At 46.2% G+C, this 24,444-nt stretch overlaps 3 protein-coding genes and 2 long non-coding RNA genes across 6 annotated transcripts in view; 3 read left to right on the forward strand and 2 right to left on the reverse strand.

The window, feature by feature from the left end:
- The window catches only part of LOC310767883, a 936,392-nt gene that overhangs the window by 355,366 nt on the left and 556,582 nt on the right, over positions 1–24,444 (reverse strand). The gene's annotated exons all lie outside the window — the stretch shown is intronic.
- On the forward strand, positions 121–12,926 carry OSCP1 (organic solute carrier partner 1). Of its 2 annotated transcripts, XM_083625308.1 has the most exons (11): positions 130–359; positions 3,703–3,732; positions 7,638–7,792; positions 8,162–8,329; positions 8,898–8,978; positions 9,146–9,249; positions 9,546–9,674; positions 9,766–9,835; positions 10,814–10,953; positions 11,398–11,461; positions 12,341–12,926. In XM_083625308.1, exons 1-11 carry the CDS (start codon positions 248–250, stop codon positions 12,488–12,490), a joined length of 1,203 nt encoding a protein of 400 aa, XP_083481434.1. In that variant the 5' UTR covers positions 130–247; the 3' UTR covers positions 12,491–12,926. The 2 variants fall into 2 exon arrangements, with proteins under 2 accessions (XP_083481435.1, XP_083481434.1); XM_083625309.1 differs by lacking the exon at positions 3,703–3,732 and having other exon boundaries at positions 121–359.
- Positions 4,224–14,871, reverse strand: LOC310767874. The gene is made up of 3 exons (XR_014551076.1): positions 14,557–14,871; positions 13,881–14,131; positions 4,224–4,514 (listed from the first exon to the last, which is right to left on the reverse strand). It is a non-coding gene; the product is annotated as an uncharacterized lncRNA (long non-coding RNA).
- Positions 14,945–17,312, forward strand: LSM10 (LSM10, U7 small nuclear RNA associated). Its single transcript, XM_083625398.1, has 2 exons — positions 14,945–15,026; positions 16,588–17,312. Exon 2 carries the CDS (start codon positions 16,601–16,603, stop codon positions 16,970–16,972), a length of 372 nt encoding a protein of 123 aa, XP_083481524.1. The 5' UTR covers positions 14,945–15,026; positions 16,588–16,600; the 3' UTR covers positions 16,973–17,312.
- The window catches only part of STK40 (serine/threonine kinase 40), a 31,867-nt gene continuing 28,622 nt past the window's right edge, over positions 21,200–24,444 (forward strand). The window contains exon 1 of the mRNA XM_083625270.1: positions 21,200–21,326. Within this exon, the coding sequence (XP_083481396.1) occupies positions 21,206–21,326 (121 nt within the window). The 5' untranslated portion in view covers positions 21,200–21,205. The remainder of the gene's footprint in view (positions 21,327–24,444) is intronic.

Here is a 24,444-nt window from a genome sequence, read left to right on the forward strand (position 1 = left end):
AGAGGATGAGAGGGCGGGAAAGAGGATGAGAGGGCGGGCCGTAAACCCATCTAGGGAAGTTGTGGGCGGAGACCTAAGATCCGCCTTCCAAAGGAGACGAGACCTGCCAGCAAGCAGCCTTCCGATTGGCGGTGGCGTTGTCCAGGCAACGGGGCCGCTGCCGTGGTAGCAGCCGCCGCCGCAATCAGAGTCTCAGCCGCAGCTTGTCTCCTGGACGGAAGCCCGGCCGAGTGCGGGTCCCGCGGCCATGTCGCTGAGGACGCTGCCGTTGCTCGTCCTCAACCTGGGCGGGGAGATGCTCTACATCGTGGACCAGCGGCTGCGCGCGCAAAGCATCCCGGGAGACAAGGCGCGCCAAGGTCTGGAGGGGCCCCGCCTATACCGCGCGCGCTCTCTCTCACCCCCACACACCCCTTTCCTCTCCGGCTACAACGCGGGGCGGGGGTGTCATTTAACGGGGTGGGGGAGGGGGCTGGTGTGATTGAGTTCCTCATAACGACTATTCGGGTTGGGAGGGGCGAGTGCCACGACGAGGGTGAAAGACACCCTGCCCGAAGCTGTGAGGACCATTTTTTGGCAACGCGCATCTGCTGCCATTCCGAACATGCGTCTCGTCCAGATGTTTTGGACTTACGACCGAATGGTGCTGGGCCCAATGAGAGTTGTAGCCCCAAACATCTGGAGGGCACCAAATTAGGGAAGGCTCTGCACACCTTAGTGTGACATAGTATCTCGCCCACTTACGTCTTGGGTCTTTATTATCATTATCATTATTATTATTAATTGAATTTATATACCACTCTATACCCGGTCTCATGGCGGTTCACACAAAAGAGCAACATAAAAACCACAATATATATAATCAAAATAAAAACAACCCCCCCCCAAAAAAGTGCCACATTTTAAAAGGGCAAAGGATGTCAAATCAGATCAACCAAAGGCCTGTTTAAAAAGGAGCGTTTTTGCCTGGCGCCTAAAGGTGTATAATGAAGGCGCCATGTGCACTTCCCTGGGGAGAGCATTCCACAGGCAGGGAACCACTGCAGAAAGGGACAGTTTTCGTGTTGCCACCCTCCAGACCTCTCGAGGAGGGATGTACATTTCCGAATACCTGTTGAGGTAGGCAAATCAAGTCACCTGATCATGTGTGGTTAGAGCAGGGGTGGCCCTCCACTTGTTGTCAGACTGCAATCCCCATTAGCTCCCGCCAACATGCCCATTGGTCTGGGATGATGGGAGTTGTAGTCCTGCAACATCTGGAGGGCCACAGGTTCTCCAGCCATGAGTCAGAGGGAGTTGAAAGGTGGCTGTTCTCCAACCATCTCCCAGTGCAAAGCCAAGCTTTTATTGTGAGTGTGTAGGGAGTCCCTTCTTTCCTGTTCACTGTATAAAACATCTCTCCAGTCTTGTTCCAAGAGCTGGGAGAAGGTCTTACCTTAAAAAAAAACCCAAAGTATGGGTGTGGGGGCTCTGTAACTAGAGATCATTCTCTACACAATCCATGAGCCATTCAAGAAATTGCTTCCTTGCACAAACTAACTTTCTCAATTTCCAGAGCCTGGCAACTGTTAATACCACACTCTCTTGAATCCCCATATCAGACAAATTCCTTGTAGCTTTAATTTTGAACATCATTTCAAAATCATTTATTTGATGGCTCTTACATGCTTTCAACGCAGGTGGCGTTGTGGTCTAAACCACAGAGCCTAGGGCTTGCCGATCAGAAGGTCAGCGGTTCGAATCCCCGCCACGGGGTGAGCTCCCATTGCTCAGTCCCAGCTCCTGCCCACCTAGCAGTTCGAAAGCATATCAAAGTGCAAGTAGATAAATAGGTACTGCTCCGGCAGGAAGGTAAACGGTGTTTCCGTGCGCTGCTCTGGTTTGCCAGAAGCAGCTTAGTCATGCTGGCCACATGACCCAAAAGCTGTACGCTGGCTCCCTTCGGCCAATAAAGTGAGATGAGCGTCACAACCCCAGTTGTCCACGACTGGACCTAACGGTCAGGGGTCCCTTTATCTTTACCTTTACATACCTTTAGTTGCAAGTAAATTTTCTGGCCAGCCAAGGTGTGCTACCTAGAGCAGCTTTTCAGAGGAATGTACTTCCCCCCTGTCACAGATTACAACCTCCTGGGTGACTTACAATATTCTGACCAGGCAACTTTGTACAATAATAAAATGATGTTGAATGTGAAACAGCCTTTATAAAGTTCTGCCACCATATCTGAATGACAACTTGTGCAGACAGTTTTAAGTTCTATGTCTTAAAGTGACTGGTAACCTTGTTAGGATCAACATTTCTGAAGACATTGCCACATTAGTAGTACTTGGGAACATTGAGAGGGGAGAATATTTCCACATGGTGGAATGCTGAATGCTGGAAATGTTTAGCATTCTAATGGAATTCTCTAGAAATAAGTCCTATGCAGGATTCCACAATTTCCTTTGCCATAGTATGCCACTACCCATTAGTGAACATGTCGAGACCCTTCCCTCCCACTTGGAGCTGCAGTCATGCTACACATTGGAGTCCCTCAGAGCATTTTGGAAGAACAGCATATTTTATGGACAATCCCCCCGCCATTTCAAGGTTGGGGGGAAGGTTTGTCTGATCTGCTTCCTAGATACTTGAAGAATAGCTTTGCTGCTTCTTGGGCATGAGCATATAGGGCTAGCATTGAAAGGTGAATGTTGCTCCTGATGTACAAGGTACCCGCAACTTACACAAATTTAACTTATGCACATTCAGCTTTACACACTTGGGCGGGGGGTTACACACATTGATTTTGACTTTAGGTGTGATCCCTGGAACATAACCCTCATATAAGTTGAGGGCATGCTGTACTAGAAACAGACCATTGAAAGGAAATGTAAAAGAAAAAATAATAATTTAAGTCATGGTTGACATTCAGATGCAGGTGAACAGAACTAGAAAAAGATTTCCATTCTCTAGGCACCAGCATCACATCCTATAGTATACTAATTCTACTGCAGAAATGCTTAAAATTCCAAGCTACTGATATGCATGTGTTTAAATCTTGGGCTGGTAAATAGCATGAGTTCAATTCGTCATACAGCTTACTGGACAAGTGGCTGAACTCAAGAGGAAAGGTGGAAAACAAATCTTGTTACGTTCTTGGTGATCCAGCATGCATGTATCATATTTTTTCTACCCTGCAGACTTAAGTATGGGACAATGGCTTTGTACAGATTACATTTGCTCAGAAGTATTGGAGTTGCTCTAGCACAGTAACTCATCTATGTGGATCTGACAATCCTCGGCAGTCAGCACAGTCATTTTGAGCAGTTAGTGCAATTAATTCTGTTGTATCTCATTCGTTTGAAGTGAATGCTCCACATCAAGGCTGTGCAGCTGTTGCAATACTTTGCCTTTTCACCAGATTTTATGCTGGGAAAATAAGCCTCTTTCCCCCACAATGTGTGGAGTGAGATTACAGAAGTGTCATAGGTCCATTTTTATAATGCCTGTATATCACCCCTACCCTCCACACATTATGGCTTTTTTTTTTTTGCCACTTTAAAATATTAGTTGAAAGCTCTCCTTTGCTTTGCAGCTCTAATGCAGCAGGGTACTAAATACTGTTGGATTCTTTTTTACTTATTTCCCCTCTTTCATCCTGCTTGTCAGTTTGTTGTTCTTAGTACTTGACCCGTCATTTTTTCTGTTTTATGCTTCGTGTAGATGAATGGACTGATGTGGACAGGAGACGAGGTACTGTAACATTTTTAGCCCCCTGCACAAAGAGTTTTTTTTCTCTCACTGAGATTCCAAACTATGCATACACAGTATCTTCTGGCATGCTATTGGAAGATCCCTTCAGACCAGCAGTATTATATTTCTGGAGCTCGGGTGACTGACAACATTATGTACCACATTTATAGCAAATCCTGGAAGAAATTCATTGAACCCACGTTGGTCAATTCTTATGACTTTAGTTTAAGTAACTTATAGTAGTGTTGGCATGCTAGGCAACTGTTAGGAACCTGGGAAGCTGCCTTATTACGGAGTCAGACTATTGGTTCATCTAGCTCAGTATTGTCCTCACTGACTGGCAGCAGCTCTCCAGAATTTCAGGCAGGAGTCTCTCCTAGCCCTACATGGAGATGGGGGATTGAACCTGGGACCTTCTGCTTGCAAGATAGATTGCCTGTTATTTGACTCTGGTCACATATTATCAAATATTTCAAGAATACCATTGTGAATATGGCAACTTGTCATTTTTTTTATATTTGATTAGGTTATCATTTGTTAGGGGCAGGCACGAGGGTTGCTTGCTAGTGACAAACTCCACATCAAAACAGGCTACCTTCTTTAACAGGCAGTTGCAAACAGAAGCAGAAGCAGTCATTGATGAGTAAAGTGTCAAACTAGGACTAGGAAGACACAGATTCAGATCCTCACTCAGCCAAGAAAGTCATTAGGTGATTGTGGTTAATTCACACGCAGGTCTGTTGTGAGAACACACTGAGGGATGGGCGGACTGCCCTCAGTTTCTGGAGAAGAAGCCAAAATAAATACGTATTAAAGATAAATCATTCATTCCCCTTTTTAAAGTAAAAGTTTTCCAATTTTGTTGTAATTAGTATGAGTCTCAAATCGGTTGATAACTGTCTTCTTGCTTTGAAAATACTTGACCATTATTTGGCAATATTAGATTAGTCAATTGACCGAGTTTTTTTTTAAACCCATCAACAGCCACAACCCTCAACTGCCTTCTGTCTAACAGGCAACATACAGAGTTGAAAGATTTTGCTATAGCTGAACAGGAACCAAGAACAAACCATAAATGCAGTAGACTGTCAAAGGGCACATATGTATTAGGATGTGCTTTTAAAACCTATGAACTGCCTACAGGCCTTCTGTGTGTTGATTGCAGTGGTTTTATTTTATTTCTCTAACAAAATTTATATACCGATTGTAAATGAAACCTCTATGCGGAACCTCTAATGATGGTGAACTCCTGTAAAAACTTGACTGATTAATGACTAAAATTTTGACTGACAGCATTTTTAGTGGCATGTTGTACATACACAGAGCTGCATAGTGTTCCCAGCTGCTTCAACACTTCAGTAGCAGGTGTAATTGACGAACAAGTGAATGCTTGACTAGGGCTTTCTGCATTTTAAAAACAGGCAGGAATGATCCTGAAACATAAAAACAATTCACTAGTGCCTTGGATAAAAACTTATTGGAAAATTCATCTTAGGTAGTAGCTCAACATCTCTGTTGGCAAAGGAGCAGCTGTACAAGCGTACTATGAGCAGTATGCAGGCAGAGTGTATCCCGTGGTTCTTACTCTCTTCCTGCTGTACTGCAGAATTAGTCACCAGTTCTCTGCCTTGAACTATGTCTTTTAATACACAACTTTCCTCATTAAATCCCAAAAATTACTGCTGCTTTAGTATGGCATTATTGCATATCTTTAGATTGCATCATGCTGTTCTGCATCATGCTTAATACCTGGAGTGGGTTGAGCTGAAGAAACAACCAGGTATGTTCCCCCCCCCCCCAAGTATACTGTGTAACCAAACATAATCCCCAAATGCTACAAGATCTCTGTTTCTGTTGCTCTGATGCATAGCAGTCTGTAGGTAAATGAGGGAACGAGGGAGTCCGTGGTTTTTTAAAATGCTGTTTAGTGGCTGAATTTTAGCCCACCTGCATTTGCCTGTGTGTCACAGGAGGCCAGACCAGTGGATTTGGTATGGAGGAATTGTTAACCACCTATGGCTAATGGCTATCCTAAATGCTGTGTATAGCGACTGTACTAGGTAGTCTTAATTGGTGGTGGCTTAATAAACAAAACTGTTTAGGAGTGAAAAAGAAAAGAAAAAAAGCAATTCCACCACAGGATTCTGGTGTGGATCATAGAACAATGCAGGATTTCTCCACTTTCATTTACCAACCCAAACTTTAGTCACTCAGCTGGCACTAAACACCCTAGCCACCCTGAGGGTTGAGAGGAAAACTGGCTGGTAAGCATCCTAATCTTCTACCACCTCTAGTGATTTATATTTTGGGACAGTGATGCAATGTACTATCTCATTCAGTTACACAAATACAGTGCAAAATGTCAGAGGTCACTATTTGGTGTGATCATGTTTCTGTCCAATTCCAAACTACTAGAGAATTTTCCTGGCTGGGGCTGACAGAGAAGCACAGAAGCAGAACTCTGTCAAATCTCTTTAGAAGCATACACTGAGGGAGAGTTTACTACAGCTTTGTTAAGGATTGCATCGGAGCGGGTCAAGAGAGAATTGCATCACTAAAAGCTCTGCTTATCCATCCTAGTCTCTCTGTGCTTAGCAACACCTGCTGGATACTAGATTGAACAACTGATGTTACTTAGCACAATGGAGAATGAAAATGGGAGCTAGAAAAGACTTTGTGACTGGGCATAGAATCTCAGAATCGTAGAGTTGGAAAGGACCCCAAGGGTCATTTAGTCCAGCCCCCTGCAATGCAGGAATCACTGCTAAAAGTCCCTGGCAGATGGCCCATCCAACCTCTGTTTAAAAACTTCCGGTGAAGGCATAGGCAACCAGAAGAGTTTGCCTTTGTCCACTTCCACCAGGGTGTGTGTGGAAGGGACAGTACTAGGCAACAGATCAGGATCGAAACCTTTTAAACTCAGACTTTATTGGTGTCCACATGAATATGGTTTCTGTAGCAGCTAGGACCCATACAGGAAACTGTATTTAATTTCAGCTTGACTAGGAAGATCCCAGGCACCTAAGATCTGGAGTTGATAAATGGAGAATTTTGACATTTTGATGAAATATTTTAACCTTTTCTCTGTACACAGGTACACAGTCATTTCTAAGACTGGTTTTTACAGTGATTCTCTCCAGTGTTCAAAATTTGGCTCATCTACATGGCCAAATATTTTCTTAGCAGTAGGGATACCTACTATGGTACATGAGAGATTCTTTGTAGCCAACTCTGCTTGCACACTACTGGGTATTGAATGTAAAAGAAATAACATCTAGTGCTTGAATATTACTGGTGTAGTACCTCTGGCAATAGTAACCCTGACCACTACATCTGAATATTGTTTCAATCATTTTATGTACTTCTCAGTATTTGGTTGTGGTTATCAGCCCAACTGCAAATGATTAAACAATGGGGGACAGGGTGTTGTGATTCTCTTCTACCTCAAATTACTTACCATGGATTCGGGAGCCTCTATAAAATGTTTGCAGAAGAAAAAGAATGGATGCAGTTTGCAAACGCAAAAGAAGACGAATTGTTTCAGATTACCATAATCTGCTGTTTTACTCTTGGAATTTATTGAATTTGGAAACAGTAGTTTCAAGGAGGGCAACCGTGTCTTATTACTAAGAAAAGAAACCGTTTCCAGATCCTGTATCTCTACCAGCACTGGAGAAGTCACTGGTAACAAAGGCTGGGAATGGCTTCTGTGCAAGTTTCCTTGAACTGAAGGGGATTTGGAGAGGATCACAGCTTCGCACAGAAGACATTTGTGGGGCATGGTGTGTTTCAATTGGAGAGTGGCCTTTGCAAGTCCCTCCTCAGCTATAACTGTCTTTTTCTTCCTGTGAAACAAAAGCAAAGCCGATCCATTTGTGATACATTTGAATCTTTTGTCTTTTCAGTTATGAATGACATCATAGGGGGTATATTCAATAAAAAGTTTATGGACGAGCTGTTTAAGCCGCAGGAGCTCTATTCAAGAAAGGCCCTGAGGACAGTTTTTGAGCGTCTGGTTCATGCCTCAATCATGAGACTGAATGCACCCAGTATGGATAAGGTGAGGATGAACCTTTCTGTTTCCCCCAATGTCTTATGGGGAATTCAGGTAACTCTTTGTCAACAAGTGCTGTCATTAAATGGAACTAGGATTCTCACACTTAACATTCAGGAAAAATTGGGGGATAAAGGAAAGTGACAGCTGAAACAGGAGAGAATGGCAGCTTAGGTAGACAAGGGAGCTGAAGGCGATGAAACAGCAGGGACAACTATAGCAAGATCAAGACAGGTCTAACCAAGCACAGGCTCCTATTAGGGTGGCTCACAGAATAAAATCCAGCCAACTGCACAAGAAGACAGCTGATTAATATCTAATAAGGCTCAGCCTGGGCTCTGTGATTTAACTAATTCCAGTTTCCTTACTTTGTAGCTCTACGATCTAATGACCATGGCATTCAAGTACCAAGTTCTGCTCTGCCCTCGGCCCAAAGACATTTTACTCATCACTTTCAACCACCTGGATGCTATCAAAGATTTCATTTATGAAGCACCCAAAACTCTGGCCCAGGTTGATGCAACCTTTAGGAAACTCATTGATGTAAGAGCACACCATACCTTTTAGATTCCATTCAAATGTATGTACAACTATGGGGGAAAATGATACGAAGGCAAAACATATTGGAGCATGCCCTCATATTGGTTTTCTACTGTGTAGTGTGCTCCCCCTTCAAGCTGCTTCACTGTAAGTCTGGAGATTTCACCAGTAAAAGCAGAAATAAGACAACTGAGTAAAATACAATGCAAGCATGTCTTGTTACTAGGGTTATATCAGTGTTGCAGTACTGATATTAATAACATTCAAAAAGTAACAAAGGTTTTGAAATGGATTCTTGATTTCATAAAACAAGCATGTTTTACTGGGGGTTAGATTTCTATTTAAGTTTACTTGAATCTGGGAGACCTGGTTTAAAATCCCAGCAGCAACTACATAACCACTGGGGTGTCCTCAGGGAAAGTTGCTCTTTCTCAGTTGCCTGTGACCAAAATGGAAATAATCTTCTGCCCACAGTTATGAGGATGCATGAAGCACTTAAACATCCATGTGAATCATACACTTGAATAATGCTCAAGCAGCAGCAAGGATTTATTCTGATTTTCTTCTGCAGACATACGGCTCTCTCTCTGCTGGCGAACTTCAGCTCATCCGACAGACATTGCTCATCTTCTTCCAGGACATACACATCAGGGTGGGTGGCTTTTTCATTTTTACACATCAGTCCAGGAGCTTGTGATAGTAGAGCAAGGATCCCTGGGTGAAGTTGCATGATATGATACAGGAATAAGGAGGTGTTGGGCAGAAATTCTTTCTAAGCAAGACCACTTTACAAACAAAAGTTTTGTGCTTCCTCCACAGGTTTCCATCCTCCTCAAAGATAAAGTACAGAACTCAAATGGCCATTTTGTACTGCCAACCTCTGGTCCAGTTCCTTGGGGAACAGAGGTTCCGGGGCTCATCAGGTGAATCTTAGACCTCTCTACCTTGCACCCTGCTTTTTCCATGTAGCCACTAGATAGATTAGCTGCACCTAGTTAACCATCTATCCCAGTCTTAAGGAGAATCCCTAGTGCCAGGCTGCATGGGTCATCTGACTGAGACAAACCTGCTGGGGGTAGAGGAAAGAGTGTATGTGCACTACCTTAGGCCAGCAAATTCCCCTTTATTAACTCTCCCAGCTGTTCTGTGAGATAGAGGGTTATTCTTGTTCACAAAAGGACTAGAAGTCACCACAGTGCGTCAATATTGCATTTTTCAGACTTTTCAACAGTAAAGGGGATGAAATTAAGAGGACTGAGTTCGTCAGTGGTGGAAATTACCAGCTTCCATATCGAGAAGGCTCATTTGACCTCTATGGAGACAGAGTAATCAAATTGGGAACAAACATGTAAGCCATGGAATGCAAAGCCACATTTCAGTTGGGGGCTCTCTGCAGTTTTCCTTTGTGTCTGCTATAAGCCTTTACCAATTGCCTCTAGATACAGCATCAGTCGGCCTGTAGAGACAGACATGTCGGGGGCAGCCAAAACTTTGGCATCTCGTGTAAAGGTCAGTATCTTTAGTCTACCTTCCTAATCAACCTTTCCCAACTTGGTGCCTCCAGATGTTCTTGGATTACAATTTCCAACAGCTGCAAACAGCCAGTGATTAGGGGTTGTGAGATTTGTAGTCCAAAATATCTGGAGGATGCCATGTTGGAGAGGGCTGCTCTAAAGTAGTGCTGTGCAGAAAACCACTTTACTACCTAAATGTTTTCTGTTTCAGATTAGGATCCTGTATCCTTTAGTAATATAATCAGTCCTTCTCTCTAGATACCATTTTGCTCAGACAGAGCATCCTTAATCATATCTTTTCAACTTGGAGTTTGTTTTTTTTCTGGTCTTTTCTTTTGATCAGGTTGTGTCTGTTGCTGAATGCAACTTCTATAATCCAGTGTTGGTGTTTACTTAAGAGCTTTGAGGGCTGAGAGACTATTGGGGGCAGAGAGTACTTTGAGCCAAGGCCACACATAAACATCTCGTCCCAGTGATCTCCAGTGCGAGAGAGAGAGATTTACATGTCCACTTAATTATGAATTTCACACCAAAATATCTCCCAGTAATTCATATTCTGTAAGTTGCATGTTGCTGCCATTAATTCTGTGGAGATAACTGAATAACCTCTGGAGCAATGATCTGGCTTTATAGATTAGTCTAGATGTTATTTTATGATATTTGCATAAGTTGTATCCAATGCTAATCATACTCAAAGAAGGCTCGTTGAAATCAACAATCATGCCTATCTCAGGCACATTAATTTCCATGCCAGAACATACTTGGCTACAACCATATACAGTATGCTCTTTTATGTCCCAATTTCAAAGATGTCAGTTGCAAAGCTGCTTTCAACCAAGATGCCAGAGCCCCAGCAGACCGCTTTGTTGCAGCCTTTATAGTGCTAGGAGGCCACAACCCTTGTAAACAAAGCTCTTCCAATACTGCCATTGGTTGCCTCTCCGTGTAACAGACCCACCCTTGTTCCATGTAGGAGAATACTGCTCCAAACCCTCTCGCTAAAGAAGAGCTGAACTTCTTGGCCAGACTGATGGGAAGCCTGGACATCAAGAAGCCCCTTGGCAACGAGGCTGGTTTCCGGCTGAATCTCTTCACCACAGATGAGGAGGAAGAGTATGATTAGTCTCACTTGCTTTATTGGTGGTGTGGGTGAGAGCTGGCTGTTCAGCCATCTAGTTGAATCAATCCGTGGGTGAGAGGCACGTACTGAAGCCCTTGCATGACACCCCCCCTTCCTTTTGGGAACCCTTGCTGCAGAACCTTCTTTAATTAGTACCATTATTGCAGAAAAGGCTCATCAGATGCAGCAACGGGGAGCAATTGTCAGGGAATTGCTATTCATTAAAAATTCAAACAAGTGAGATATGTGAAAAGCTGCTAGAGGCATTACAGCTTACCAAACAGATTGCATTTGTAGCATTCTGTCTGCAAATGAATAGCATTTAATCATGGCTGGTTTAGTTGAGATTCCTTCATCACAGGGGGTTGGACTAGATGACTCTCATCTCACCTTCCAACTCTACAATTCTGTGACAGCTCTTTATTATTTTCCTCAAGACATGCTGCACTGACCCACCCAGAGGAATTATTGTATCAAGTTATCAACATACAAGCAGACAAGGTATGCAGTCATTGCCCCCTAGCCTCTCATTTCGAGAGTAAGCTGAATAGTTTTCGAACTAAAGGAATGTGCATTTGGTGAAGTGTAATTGATGTTTACTGCTATGTTACTTCCAGAAAATAACAAAATAGGTAAGGAACTTGGGGAGGGGTAATTTTAGTTGGGCATGCAAGCATTTGAGTTTCACAGAACTCTTGACTGCACAACAGAATCTCTCTTCTGCCTGATCAGCCTGCATAAAAGATCAAAAGAAGATAACACATGGGGAGTGTGGGGGAGAGAAGCCACCACATTCTGTGAACATAATTGAGAAAAACCTTGCTGAATCCGAACATGAGCCTCTCTATCCTAGCATACTGTTTCGAACAATGTCTGGTCAGAACCTGGCAGAACAAAAGCACTCCAGTGATATTTGTTCCCTGCATCTTAGATGGTGTGCTGCCTTTGAAAACAGAAGTTCCATAGAGTCAGTGATAACTTGCGCTTTTTGATGAATTTGTCTAGTTTCCTTCTTTTTGCTTTTAATATTTATTATTGATAATCATAAAAACTGTCTAGTCCCCTTGAAGCCAAATTGACCAGTAGCTAGTGCCACATCTTGTGGTAGTGAGTTTCATATGAGGTGTGTGTTATGTACCTGGAACTTGGTGTTTGAAAACCAAGAATGCTTTTTGCTGCCTTCACAGCAGTCAAAGCTCCTTTTGATTTTGAGAGAAACATTTTGATGCTCTTAAAATCAAAACTACGGTGTTTTGTTGCTTCTGGCAACTGAGGTTAAATTGATTTTTTAAAGCTGGTTACTGAAAATAAAGTATTGAATTGTCAAATTTATGATTTATGTTCTCCCATAAGTAAAACCAATTGGACTCTTTTAAATAGGACCCTCAACGGAATGAGGAGCTGGCTCGCATCATGGGAGAGTTCGAAGTCGCAGAAGAACCAAAGGAAAGGATCAGCAAGGGTGCTGACTTGCTGGCAATGATGGATGAGCTGGATGCTGAGCATGAATGCAAGTCTCTCCCATCTTGAGGAGGAGAGCACCTGGCTGTCAGCCTCCTGTAGAACAGAGCAGTTACCAAGGTCATCCATTTTTGTTGGGTCACTAAGGCTGGATGTTGCTTAGATGTGTTTGACCAATTCTGTCTCTGGCTTTGGTGAAATGGGGTCATGGTCAAATAGCAGCTTCATCCCTGTGCTAATAAGGACCTAGATTGTGCCTCCCAGAGTTAGAAGCTGGAGCATCTGGAAAGAAAGTGGGCATTTATGTCCTGTGTGCATACACAGATTCCCTCTATAGGCTTCCTAATTAAAGGTCCAAACTGTGTTATATCACTAGTTAAGTTTGTGAGTGTGTTATAACACGAGCAGAAAGACCAGTTCCTTCATTTTGTTTATGGGGACCAAGTTTTTAATGGTGTTGCAACCAAGGTCTTTTTAGTTGCAGCAATAAAGACCAGAAACAAGATGTCCTTTTGCCTTTTTTATCACTTACCTTTTAAGGCTCTCTCCACCCCACCTGTCCTGTGATAACCCACCGCCTCACATGCCAAGTCCAGAAGTTTACTCATAAGCAAATCCCCCTCCGTTCAGTAGGGTTTCCTCCCAGTAAGTGTGCAGAGGATTGCAAGCTCTGAAAATCCCCATAGACATACATTGACAGAGGAGAGAAACAACACTCTTACTAGAGTTGCCACTGTTTATTTCCCTATATCAGCCTGGTGCCCTCCAGGTGTTGCCAGACTACAACTGGGGCTGGTGGAAGTTGTAGTCCAACAGCATCTGAAGGGCACCAGGTTTGTGAAGGCTGCCCTAGATGCCTCTCCCACTGATGAATTTCTGCTGCTTTTGCAGCTGTTAAAGGCCCAGCAGCCCTATTGGCAAAAACCTTAACAATTCTGATTGTGGGACAGCATGGTTTAAGTATTGTTGTTGGCATCCATCTGTCTCAGGAGACAGTGAAGGAGTGTCCCTTTGGGGGTGAAGCTAATCTATTGGATGGTTGCAGCACCTGCCGAGGCTGTTGAGACTAATACAAGAGAGTCATTTTGTTGCAGCTGGGTCAGATGAAAGCATCTGGTGGTGCTGGTGCAGATACACTATGGCGTTTCTTCTCTCTACACTCTTCCCAGTGGTCTTTCCTCCTCTGGTCACTGCCTTGGATACACAACCTGACTGTCTTTCTCCAGGCACTCCAGTGTTCTGCAAGGTATTCCCACACAGTGGGGTTAATGCTGCCAGCCTTCATGCCACGTTTGCAGACATCTTTTGTAACACAGAGTTGGTTGGCCAACAGGCCTGGTGCCTGAAGCCATTTTCCCATAGAGCACATCCCTGATGATACCCTAAAGCTTCCTGACACAGCACACACGTAAGGTGTTGAGGAGTCGCTCCTGACAATTCTAAGTTGCCCGTGACTCACTTCCATAAGCAGCGTGCTCAACACACAAGTATTGTAGACCTTTATCTTGGTATGGGATGTTAGCCTCACATTGTCGTAGCTGCATTGCCAGTATGCTTGTCCAGCTCAGCATTGATGGAGGCTGCTGGTTATGGAGAAATTTGGATAGACAAAACAGTCTACCATCTCAAGCGTGTGATCACCAGTGCTAATGCATGGAGTGCTGGTGACGTCCTGACCCAGGATGTTCATCATCAGGCTGATGGAACTGCCTGCAGGTTTGGTAGAATGGTTGACCGAGTCTCTGTGGAGCCGATGCATTCATATTAAGTGAGTTTACATAGGACTCCCAAATAGATTCTAACTAAGGTAAAGTTACCTCTGACCGTTAGGTCCAGTCATCTTGCTCTAAAGGCCAAGGGAGCCGGCGTTTGTCCGCAGACAGCTTCCGGGTCATGTGGCCAGCATGACTAAGCAGCTTCTAGTGAACTAGATCTAGCCTATTTGCACAGAACAAAAGCTGCTTATTAGAGAAGATAGTTCTACTTTCATTATAAGCTAATTATAAATCCATTACCACCATTAAAGAATAGTGTATAAAAACTATATGTGTTTATTTAAAACATTTTATATTTGAAAAATGCAGCTTAACACACAGCTCGTCGTGTGTAGTTAAATAAATCTTATCCATGTTTACCGGGCAGGAAGCATTACCCTGCTCAACAAGGGTTGCTCCAAAATACTGGATTGCAGCCTAATGTTACTGTGATTCGTAAAATCACACCCGGATACCGGCAATTCTGAGCATGCTTAGTTGAGAGTTAAGGCGGCTTTGAGCTGGAGCAAAGGAGCCCATCGACACCGCCGAAACTACAACCTTTCCAGCTTTTAGGTGGCTTCTTCCCGTCACTTTCAGGGCGGAAAGCGAATCTCCGAGCGCACCAGCTACGGGCGGAAGCAACGGAGCAATCACAAGCCAGCTTTCTCCTCCCCCACCTCGAGCCCCGCCTTTTCTTCCATTATGGCCAATGGGGCTGCTCCACTTTCTTCCAGTTGGGCTTAGAACCGGCGAATGAGGAGCGAAGTCTCTTTGATTAAGCCGCCTGTCGATTGCGCACGCGTGCTTCTGCTTTTGCGCTGGGCGAGGAGGCGGGAGATCCAAGACAGGTAGGCGAGCGGAGTCTCCGCTGTGCGCGCCTCCTCTGCACGGGACCCGATTCGGATCAGGAGCCGCCACGAGCTGCCCTTTCCCCTTTCCTGGCTTTGCTCGCGGAGCGGAAGGCCGGAGAGCGAGACAGAGCGAGAGTTAGGCAGCCAGGAGCAGGCCTAGGGGGCATGGCCATTTGTTAGCTAACAGAGGTTCTGCCCCCTCCATGTATTTTTATTTATTTTTATTGAAGGGGCAGCTGCCCCTACCTGCCCCCCTTGGCTACACCCATGCCAGGGCAGCTCATGCTGGGAACCCCTCTCATGAGCCCCTGGGTCTGCTTCTCCTGCCTGTCTGCCTGCTTGCTTTCTGCGCCCACATGATTTCCTGCGGCCCAGCAGGCCCCATGAGTGGATCGGGCCCTCTTCCCCACTAGAAGGCCACCTCCTTGGTGAGAGGGACTCTTTGGGCCACTTGGAAGTTGTTTTACAGAAGAACATCAGAACAGCCCGGCTGCAGCTAGATTGAGACACGGGGCCAATCTAGCCCAGTGTCCTCATCTCACAGTGGCCAAACAGATACCCCCAATGGGAAAACCCCAGAGCAGGACCGGAGGGCAATAGCAGCACACACACCCTCCTGCTGTTTCCAGCAGCTGGCGTTAAGAAACACTTCTGCCTCAGGCTGTGGAGGCAGAGCCTGGCCTCCATCATGGCTAAGAAGCATCAACAGCCTTCTCTGTGGATTTGCCCAATCCTTTTTCTTAAAGGCTTCCAAGTTTGAGGGTTCTTCTCTGTGTATGTATTTGCCCACAGCACTTATGGGTCACAGCTGTGACTGTACTCATTGGCTAAAAACAGATAGGCAGGAATAGGCTCATATCACAAAGCAATTGCTTCAAATAGCAATTGCTTCAAATTTTGCTTCCACACTTTCCTTCAACAAGTGTTAAATTCAATTTAAAAAACACACAGAAAGAAAGCTCAAGAGTCTGGACCCAGTATAACCGTGTTCCTCTCTCAGTGGCCCTGGCACCAGGTCTGCCATTTATTTATTTTCATTTATGCACTAAACTTACTAGTTGCTTGTCACCAAACAGGTCTTGCAGCAACTTACACTGAAGCACACACAGTATACATAGATACATTATGGGAAAGAGAAGAAATTCCGCTTTCTCACTATTTTACTGCTGCTCCTTCCAAGTGAGAATGTTTGGTTGCTGAGCAGTTGGCCTCTGGGCATGTGCAGATTCTTTGGGGCAGATGATAGATCACGGGCTCAGCCCCTTTTGATTCTTACTGCCTGGCTGCTAAGGAGAGGCCAACCAGCACACAGAGTTCTGTACTGAAGCTTGCTTAGGTGGCTTTAGAGATCCTGCAGAGCCTCAGTTTGGGTTTTGAGGTTTCACCTGTGTACTCTCCAAGCAAAACGAACCAGAACTGTGATTTTAAAATCATGAGCTGAATTCCGTGGTTGGCACAGAACAAGCACAGACCCGTTCTCTATATAGCACGAGAAGGCGATTAATGGGGCTAACTCACTGAACTCTCGTCTTCCTCCTATTTCTGTTCCCGCCATCAGGTGGTGCCAAGCCATGGAGATCAGCCACTCCGTGAAGGAGCGCACCATCTCGGAGAACAGCCTTGTCATCCTGCTGCAGGGCCTCCACGGACACGTCACCACTGTGGAGCTGCGGGACGAGAGCATGGCTGTGGGCCGCATCACCAATGTTGACGCCTTCATGAACATCCGCCTGGCCGAGGCGACGTTCACTGACCGGTGTGGCCATTCCACCTGGCTGGATGATCTGTTTGTAACGGGAAGGAACGTCCGCTACGTCCACATCCCTGACGACATGGACATCACGACCACCATTGAGAAACAGCTGCAGCTCATTCACAGAGTTCGCACTTTTGGTGGCCGAGACAGGGGCAGGAAGGAGTTCCTTAAGCAGAGCTACAAATGAGCAGGCTAGTGCCCTGGATTTGCCATGTGCCCCAAACTCAGCCTGACATTGCTTGTACTTCTGATGAAGAAGCACATTTTTCTGGACTGAGATTAGAAGTGACCTGTAGACAACCCTCCCTGATTTTTCTAGTTGCCTTACCTGGCTGCACTTCCTGAGTTCAAGAGTTCACCAAACTTTTCTATAGAAAGGGGAAGAGTGGGCATTAGGTCTCTTTGTAAGAATAAGTTTGAATACAACTGACCTTAGCAACAAATAGGAGTCTTGCTTTCTGTGGACTAATACTCTCTTCACCCTCTTTAGCCTCTTTTTTCCAAATAAATTGTTTACAAATTTTTAAGATCCACTTTCCTTTTACAAACTGTTTCTCACCAGACCAACCAGCAGCTTTTTGTACATTGAAAATCCTCGTATCATCCCTCTTTAACAAGGATTTGCAGGCTGAGAAAAGTAGCAGCTGAGCCAAGGTTAAATTACAAATGAGAGAACACTCAGTCCTTGTACAGAGTTTGACTCTTTATTTATTTATTTACTTACTTACTTACTTACTTACATCTCACCTTTCCTCCAAGGAGCACAAGGTGGCATATACAGTTCTCTTCCCCCATTTCATCCCCACAACAACCCTGTGAGGTAGGTTAGGCTAAATAAGTGACTGGCCCAATGTCATGGCTAAGTGAGGATTTGCACCCTGGTCCCCCAGGTCTTAGCCCAACACTAATTGCTACACCACGCTGGCTCTAGAACCTCAATAATGCAATAGGAACATGTAGTAGTAGTATCAGGAACTTGGTCAATCTTGCCTAGCCTTTTCCACCCTGGTGCCCTCCAGAGGCTAGACTACACTTCACATCATCCCTGGCTATTGCTCATGCTGGGTGGGACTAATGGGAGTTGTAGGAGTCTGATTTAGCCCAGTGCTGACTAATGGTGGTGTTTTTCCAAAGCCATGGGCAGAGAGAGCTTTCTTAGTTCTGCTGCATTACATCTTTCCAGTAGGAGATGCCCAAGGATTGCAAAGCATAAACCTGTCATTGAGTCCTTCTCTCACTCATCCTCTTGTTTGATCTGAAGTTGCATCTGACAGAGTGCATTCAGTTCATAATACAGCTGCTGGGCATCGTCTCTTTGTGCCAGAAGCACATGTGTAGACTGTAATGCCTTCTCTTCTGAAAATAATGGAGGAGGGCAGCTGCAACCTTACTAACATCCCATAACTGTTGCTCAGTTCCCCCTTGCGTTTCACCCATGGGCATTACTTAGTTGAACTGCCAGCCCCACTCCAAAGTGGGCAACAGGTACTATGAGGCAGGTTGCTGCTAACTATGGCTCTTTTGTTATGAGAGAATGGTTTGCACCATGGATAAGCAATGCTTGGGGATTGTCCTGGCTCTCAGCTGGATGAGGAACTAGAACTCTCAACACCATTTCTTCCAAAGGTTTTAATACATAAGTCAGTTTGGTACAGAAGTCAGGTTCCAAGGCGCAGAGTAAGCAGGTACATCAGAGGCTATGTGACCGGTGGTGCTAAATGTCTAGTTTCTAAATGTCGGTCTGTAACATGGGGGGACAAATAACATCATCCCTCTGGATTTCAGTGGTCAAGCTGGAATATAACAGTTCAGGTATGTTAGGCCTAAGTTGCTCAGGGCTTTGTATATCAATGCCAGAACAATGTCAAAGAGCAGTCCCCCACCCAGTGTTACTGTCTGGACACAACCAAGCAAGTATGAGTGGAACCACTAATATAGTGTCTTCATTACCCATCCCACTCAGGTGATCCAGTAGGTTACCCTGGCCAATGCTATCTAAAGCTGCCAAGATACCAAGCAATTGTAACAGGGCCAAGTATCGCCATATTTCTCCCATTACAGGTCATCCATCAAGGTGACCAAGGCCAATTCATTCCCGAAACCAGGCCTAAACCTGGATCCTGATAACCAGTGTCATCCAGGAACACTTGCAGTTCTGCAGCTTCTCCACCATCTTCCCCACAAAATAGATACTGTGTTGGCAACAGGCCACCTGTTATTTCGCACCATTTAGTTCAGCTACTCTCTAGGCAGATGAAAGAGCAGCATCCCCTCCTTCCTCCAGCAGGCATTGAAAGCTGCTCTTCCTGCCAAGTCTGCTGACTTGCCTAGCACATGTTGAGGGGTAACTGGCACAGGAGAGGAGCTGGACTTAAATGCCTTTGGGCTGATGATTCAGAGCTTTCCAGGGCCACTGAGGACACAGCAGACAGCCTGCCTGTCTGCACCAGCTTTGCTTTTCTTCCCAAAATCTACAGCCCAAAAGAGTTAATGTTTGTGTGGATCCATCTTAATGTGTGCTGAATATTGCAGCAATGTGGGCCCCGCAGCTACCCTTTCACCCCATCACATGCACGTGACTCATCTGTACTGCAGGAAATGTTAACACATCCCCTTCACCTGATGGAGCAGGTACAAGTTTACAAAGTGAATCAAAGGCTGTGCAGAGGCTGCCTGGCACATGTTGGTGTGTCTGTCTGGTAACAAAAAAGTGGCATCTTGGCCACATCACATTATGGAGCCAATGAGGGCCATGGAATTCTGTGTGCTCCATATTTGCTATGCTAACTAGTCTGGACATGCTGAACCATCTCCCAACTTTTTGCTTGCAGCTACATGTATTTTGTGGGTCTCTACTCAGACTGCACACGTGGCATTTGTTTTTATTGCATTTATATTGCACCTTTTCCTCTATGGAACTCAAAGTGCTTACATGATTCTCCCTTTCCTCATTTAATCCCCACAACAACCCTGTGAGGTAGGTTAGATTGAGAGTAAGTGACTGGCCCAAGGTCACCCAGTGAGCTTCATGGCTGAGTGGGGATTCGAACCCTGGTTTCTCAGGTCCTAGTCCAAAGCTAACCAGCACACCACCACTGGCTCATAATTCAGGATTCTTGGCTGCTGCAACAACTGCTAGAAAAAGTGGTTTCTATCCACTTCAGTTGGCACTAGACAAAGCGTGGGAAGAGCCTGGCTTTATTTCCAAACGGTGCTGAGCACCCCTGCCAATGATAGCAGGAGGGAGTTGCACACCCAGAACACAGAGCTGTTTGCAGAAAGAGTCTCCAAATCTGGCAGAGTGCTCAAGTCAGGTTTGGTGACTGCAGCCCCACTTTCCCTAATGCCAGCAGTACTAAGGAAGGCTAACACTCTTTTGTTACCTCCCTGGAGTCTGTTGTTTGCACAAGTGGCAGTTGAGGCTCCCATAGAGTGAGTCATGCCTGCATGATGCAAGTGCTCAACTGAGAGAGAGAAAGCGAGCTGCTGTTTGTCCTTCTCCCTCCTGCCCCCACCACCCAAGCATGACTCACCAGTTACAAAAGTGGCTGAGGGTTGCTCTGGGTTACTTGCATTTCACTTTTTTTAAAAAAAAAAAAACTCTAGTTAAGAGATATGGCAATTTGAGGCTGTCAAATAAGGAGCATGGGAAGGCCCGATCAATATATTTTTTTTACTGCATTTATAGCCCACCTTTTTTTTCTCCAAGGAGCTGAAGGTGGTGTACAGACATGGTTCTCCTCATTTAATCCCCACAACAACCCTGTGAGGTAGGTGAGGCCGAGAGGTAGTGCTTTGCTCAAGGTCACACAATAAGCTTCATGGTTAAGTAGGGATGTGAACCCTGATCTACCAGGGTGTTGTACCAGACTAGCATCAGGGAGACCAGGGTTCAAATCCCTACTCGGCCATGAAACATGTGCGCCGCCTTGAGCGTCTTAGAGGAAAAGGTGGGAAAGATAGGAGTTATAAAAATAAACAAATAAATAATAAAGCCCCCTTTCCCCCTAGGCCAGTTCCAGGAGCAGATCTGGTGGAAACGGCCAGGGCAGGTTTCTCATGTGTTTTGCTTTTTTAATAATTAATTATATTTAAACACGTTGCTCCGAAAGAGAAATAATACAGAAAGATTAATATAGTCAACCTTTAAAATGACGTCAGTCGGAACCTGACAATCATACCCTGCACAGGTCTTTCATTCGCCCTCGAGTAGGTGAGGGGCAGGGCTGATTTCGCACCGAAGGGAGGGGTGGGGGACTCTCGAGTTCACCAATCCTGCACCGGCACTCCCCGCCTACTTCCCCCCTTCCTCTCTTCCGCCCGGCCTTGCTTCTGTCGGCGCCATCTTTGACACAGGCCGAGGCTCCGGGGAAGAAGATGGCGGCGGCGGCAGCCTGCGGGGGCGTGACCGGCGTTGGCGATGACGGCAGCCTCGCGTCACGTCCGTTGTCAGGTGGCGGAGTCGAAGAGCCCGAGTTGGCTGGGACAGGCGAGAAGCGGACGGTGGCCGGCGGGGCCGGGCCCGGAGGCGGCGGCGATGGGTAAGAAGGGGCAGGCCGCCCCCTGCCCTCCCACCTACCCCCGCCGCGGTGCGCGCGAAACCTTCTCTTTCCCGGGGCGGGGGCGGAGAAGGGTAGGTAGGGCTGGAATGGAGTCTCCTGGCAGAGGGCATGGCTGGCCGGCTGACCAGCTGGTGTCCTGAGCAGGAGCCCTTCCCGCCGCCTCTCCTCCTCCTCCTGGCAGCAGCTTTGGCTTTTATGAATGGCTCAGCCGCGGCAGCCCAGCAGGGAATGGAATGGAGTCTCCTGACAGAGGGTCTGGCTGGCAAATCAGCGTCCTGTACAGGAGCGCTATCCGTCCTCCTTCCCGCCCGTCGTTCAAGGGCCAGCCGCGGCTGCCCAGCCCTCTACGTACTCCTTGGACTCCCGTTGCAGTTGGTGCACTGGCTTTCTTGGGAGTAAGCCTCGCTGAGCTCCACGGGGTGGCCTTCCCAGGAAGGCTTCTTAGGGCACGTAGGACTGCAGGCGGCGCGGAGCCGAGGGGGTTAGTAGACCTGGCATACGATGTTTGGGGCGGTGGAGAGAGGGACGGGGAATCGGGGAGCGGGGACCAACGTGCCCCTTTGCGAGCTTTTTGGTCGTAAGCCACCACGCCCCTCCTTCCCCATCTCCGGCCTCTCACTGGGATACGGGTTTGTGGAGACAACCCCCTGAACACCTCCGTTGCGGAAATCAGTCGTTCATCACCGGCATAGAGTCTCCCCCCCCCCCGAAAAGAAACGGTTGAAGACCCCCCCCCTGTTCCTTGCAGAGCGAGGACACAGTTGCTTTGGCCATGGCTGCTTCTCTCCCTCACCCTCAGGTTTGCCCTCGTCTGCAGTCTGGCCTACTCCTTCCTTTCAGAAATCGGCCCCCTGCTCACTGATGTTGCCCCTCTACTTTGATCCTTTCATCTTGTTCTCTTGCATTTCTCTTCATACACACCCTGCTGGCCACTTTGGTCTCATGTCCATTTAATGCTGTTGCAATCAGAAAAATATGGGGGGGGGGGCCGACGTTCAATCCCTCTTTTCTCTCTTTCCCTGCCTGCCCCCGGCTGAGACTCCTTCCTCTCCCTTCCGTGACCACGCCTACTTCCATCTTCCCCCCACCCACCAGTACCCCCCACTGGCCAGTTGCTTTGTTTCCGGCATGTCCGCTGCTTCAGCTCCTCTACCTGGTCCCTTTCAGGGCTGCTGCAGCATGCCATAATTCCCCACACTGGCATCCCTTCCTGCTCAAGAGATCTGTGCTTGGCTTTGCTCATTTCTCTGGATTTGGAGGATAGATCAAGGAAATGCTGCAACCCATGAGGGTTTTCCCGTGGTGGTGCTGAGTGCTGGGCAGGAAGGAAGGTGAGAGGAAGGACTCTTGGCCTAAGAGAGGCTGGGAGCCCACATGCAGTCAGAAGAGCACTTTTTCAGGGGGATGAAGTGGGGATGAAAACAGTCCTTGTTCGGGAATGACAGGTGGGCTCCTTTGCAGAGCTAAGAGAAATATGAGGGCTCAGCCTTCACCCTGCAAGTAACAGGCAACTCATTTTATGTATAAAAGTTATATCACGAGAATTTGCTTTTTGCCCTCTGAGAAAGTGTGGTCCTACAGATCAAGATAGTCTTTGTGGTACCCTCTGGATGCTATTGGATTACAGCTCCCATCGGCCCCACTCAATGTGGTCAGTGTTCAGGGACCACTATCGTTGGATGTGGTGGGAACCTGGCTATGCCCAGCTCTGCCATGGCAAACCATTATCTCTGCTTATTAGTAAGCAAGGCTACAGCACTGTAGATTTTTTGAAGCACTTCACCACCATTATCTAAACATGATTAGCTACAGCTACTATCTCCATGTGGCTAATGTGGGAGCTGAGTCTGAAGGAAAAAAGATTGACAGTGGCCATTGTAGGAGATGAGATATGGGGGGGAGAGGGAGCTTCCACATTTCTGGCTCTTAGCCACTATACTTGCGCCTCTCAAATGAGAATGATGGCACTTGTGTTCCATGATGCAGAAAAAGATCGTGCAGCACTTTTGCACCTTAACAGCTCCTTGCTTTCTGCTGTGGCTCCACTTGACAGCTGTGGGGGAAGTTCACAGGTCTGCTGCTGGCTAAAATGTTGAGGTGGGACAAAGGTTTCCCAGTCCTCTGACTCTGGTATCACCAGTAGCTGGAGCAGGGGTGTAACCCTTGCCTCTGCTCTGTCTCCAGAAGTCTATGGAAGCAAGTTTCCTTAATGAGAGAAAGCTATAGAAATTCTACTAGCAGCTACTCGAATAAGATTTGGAAAAAAATATATATGGCAATTTGATGCTCGTGTCCCAGAACTTGAGATGTCTTTGACTTAGGAATTGAAAAAGCTTTCCAGCCTGAGAGGGTCACTGTGTAGCTGTTTTACAGGTCTTCAGCATCTGGAGAACTATGAGTCTTCTTAGGTCTTCTGATCTAAGCCCTTCTCTCTCTCTCTCTCTCTCTCTCTCTCTCTCTCTCTCTCTCTTTCTCTCTCTCCCTCCTCGTAACATTTGTTTTTAATTGCAAATATACATATTGAGCGCAAATAGAGTAAGCCTTTCTCCTCTGTAGGCATAGTTTGCCTCTGATTCCATTGTGTGATTTTGGCAAGCTTGCCTTATAAAACAAACCCAGAGTTCAGAGCTTGCTCTCCTTTCATGTGTGGACCACACTCTTCCCTTTTCAACCTGAAGTTTCTCTGGGCTGCTTCTCTGCTCAGTTCTTCCTTTTTCTTGTCACGTTGATAATGCTGCAACTTGAGGTGTGGTTTTATAGTAAGGTGCAGTCCACCACTTCAGGTGGAGAGAAAGGTTGAGAGACTAGGCTTCATTTTACAGTCCTCTCTGCAGGTAGTAGCACGGTTGTGTCTGCTGGCTTGCAGCCCCAGCCATAGCCTCGTAGGAAAGTCAGGTAATGATACCCATGATGGTGATCCATAGAAATCATTGGCATTCCAGTCACCTTACACAGAATCTGTGTAGCTTGTAAATCTTGACAACTTTTTTTTTTTTAAAAAAAAACCTCTCTTTGATTTCTGATAGCTTCTATGACACTTGGATATGCTCTGATGGGAAGCTGGGGGGCGGGCAGTGAGAGGAGCTGATTTATGGGC

The sequence above is a fragment of the Podarcis filfolensis genome, assembly GCF_964270895.1.
Source record: "Podarcis filfolensis genome assembly, chromosome: 8".
NCBI lineage: Eukaryota > Metazoa > Chordata > Lepidosauria > Squamata > Lacertidae > Podarcis > Podarcis filfolensis.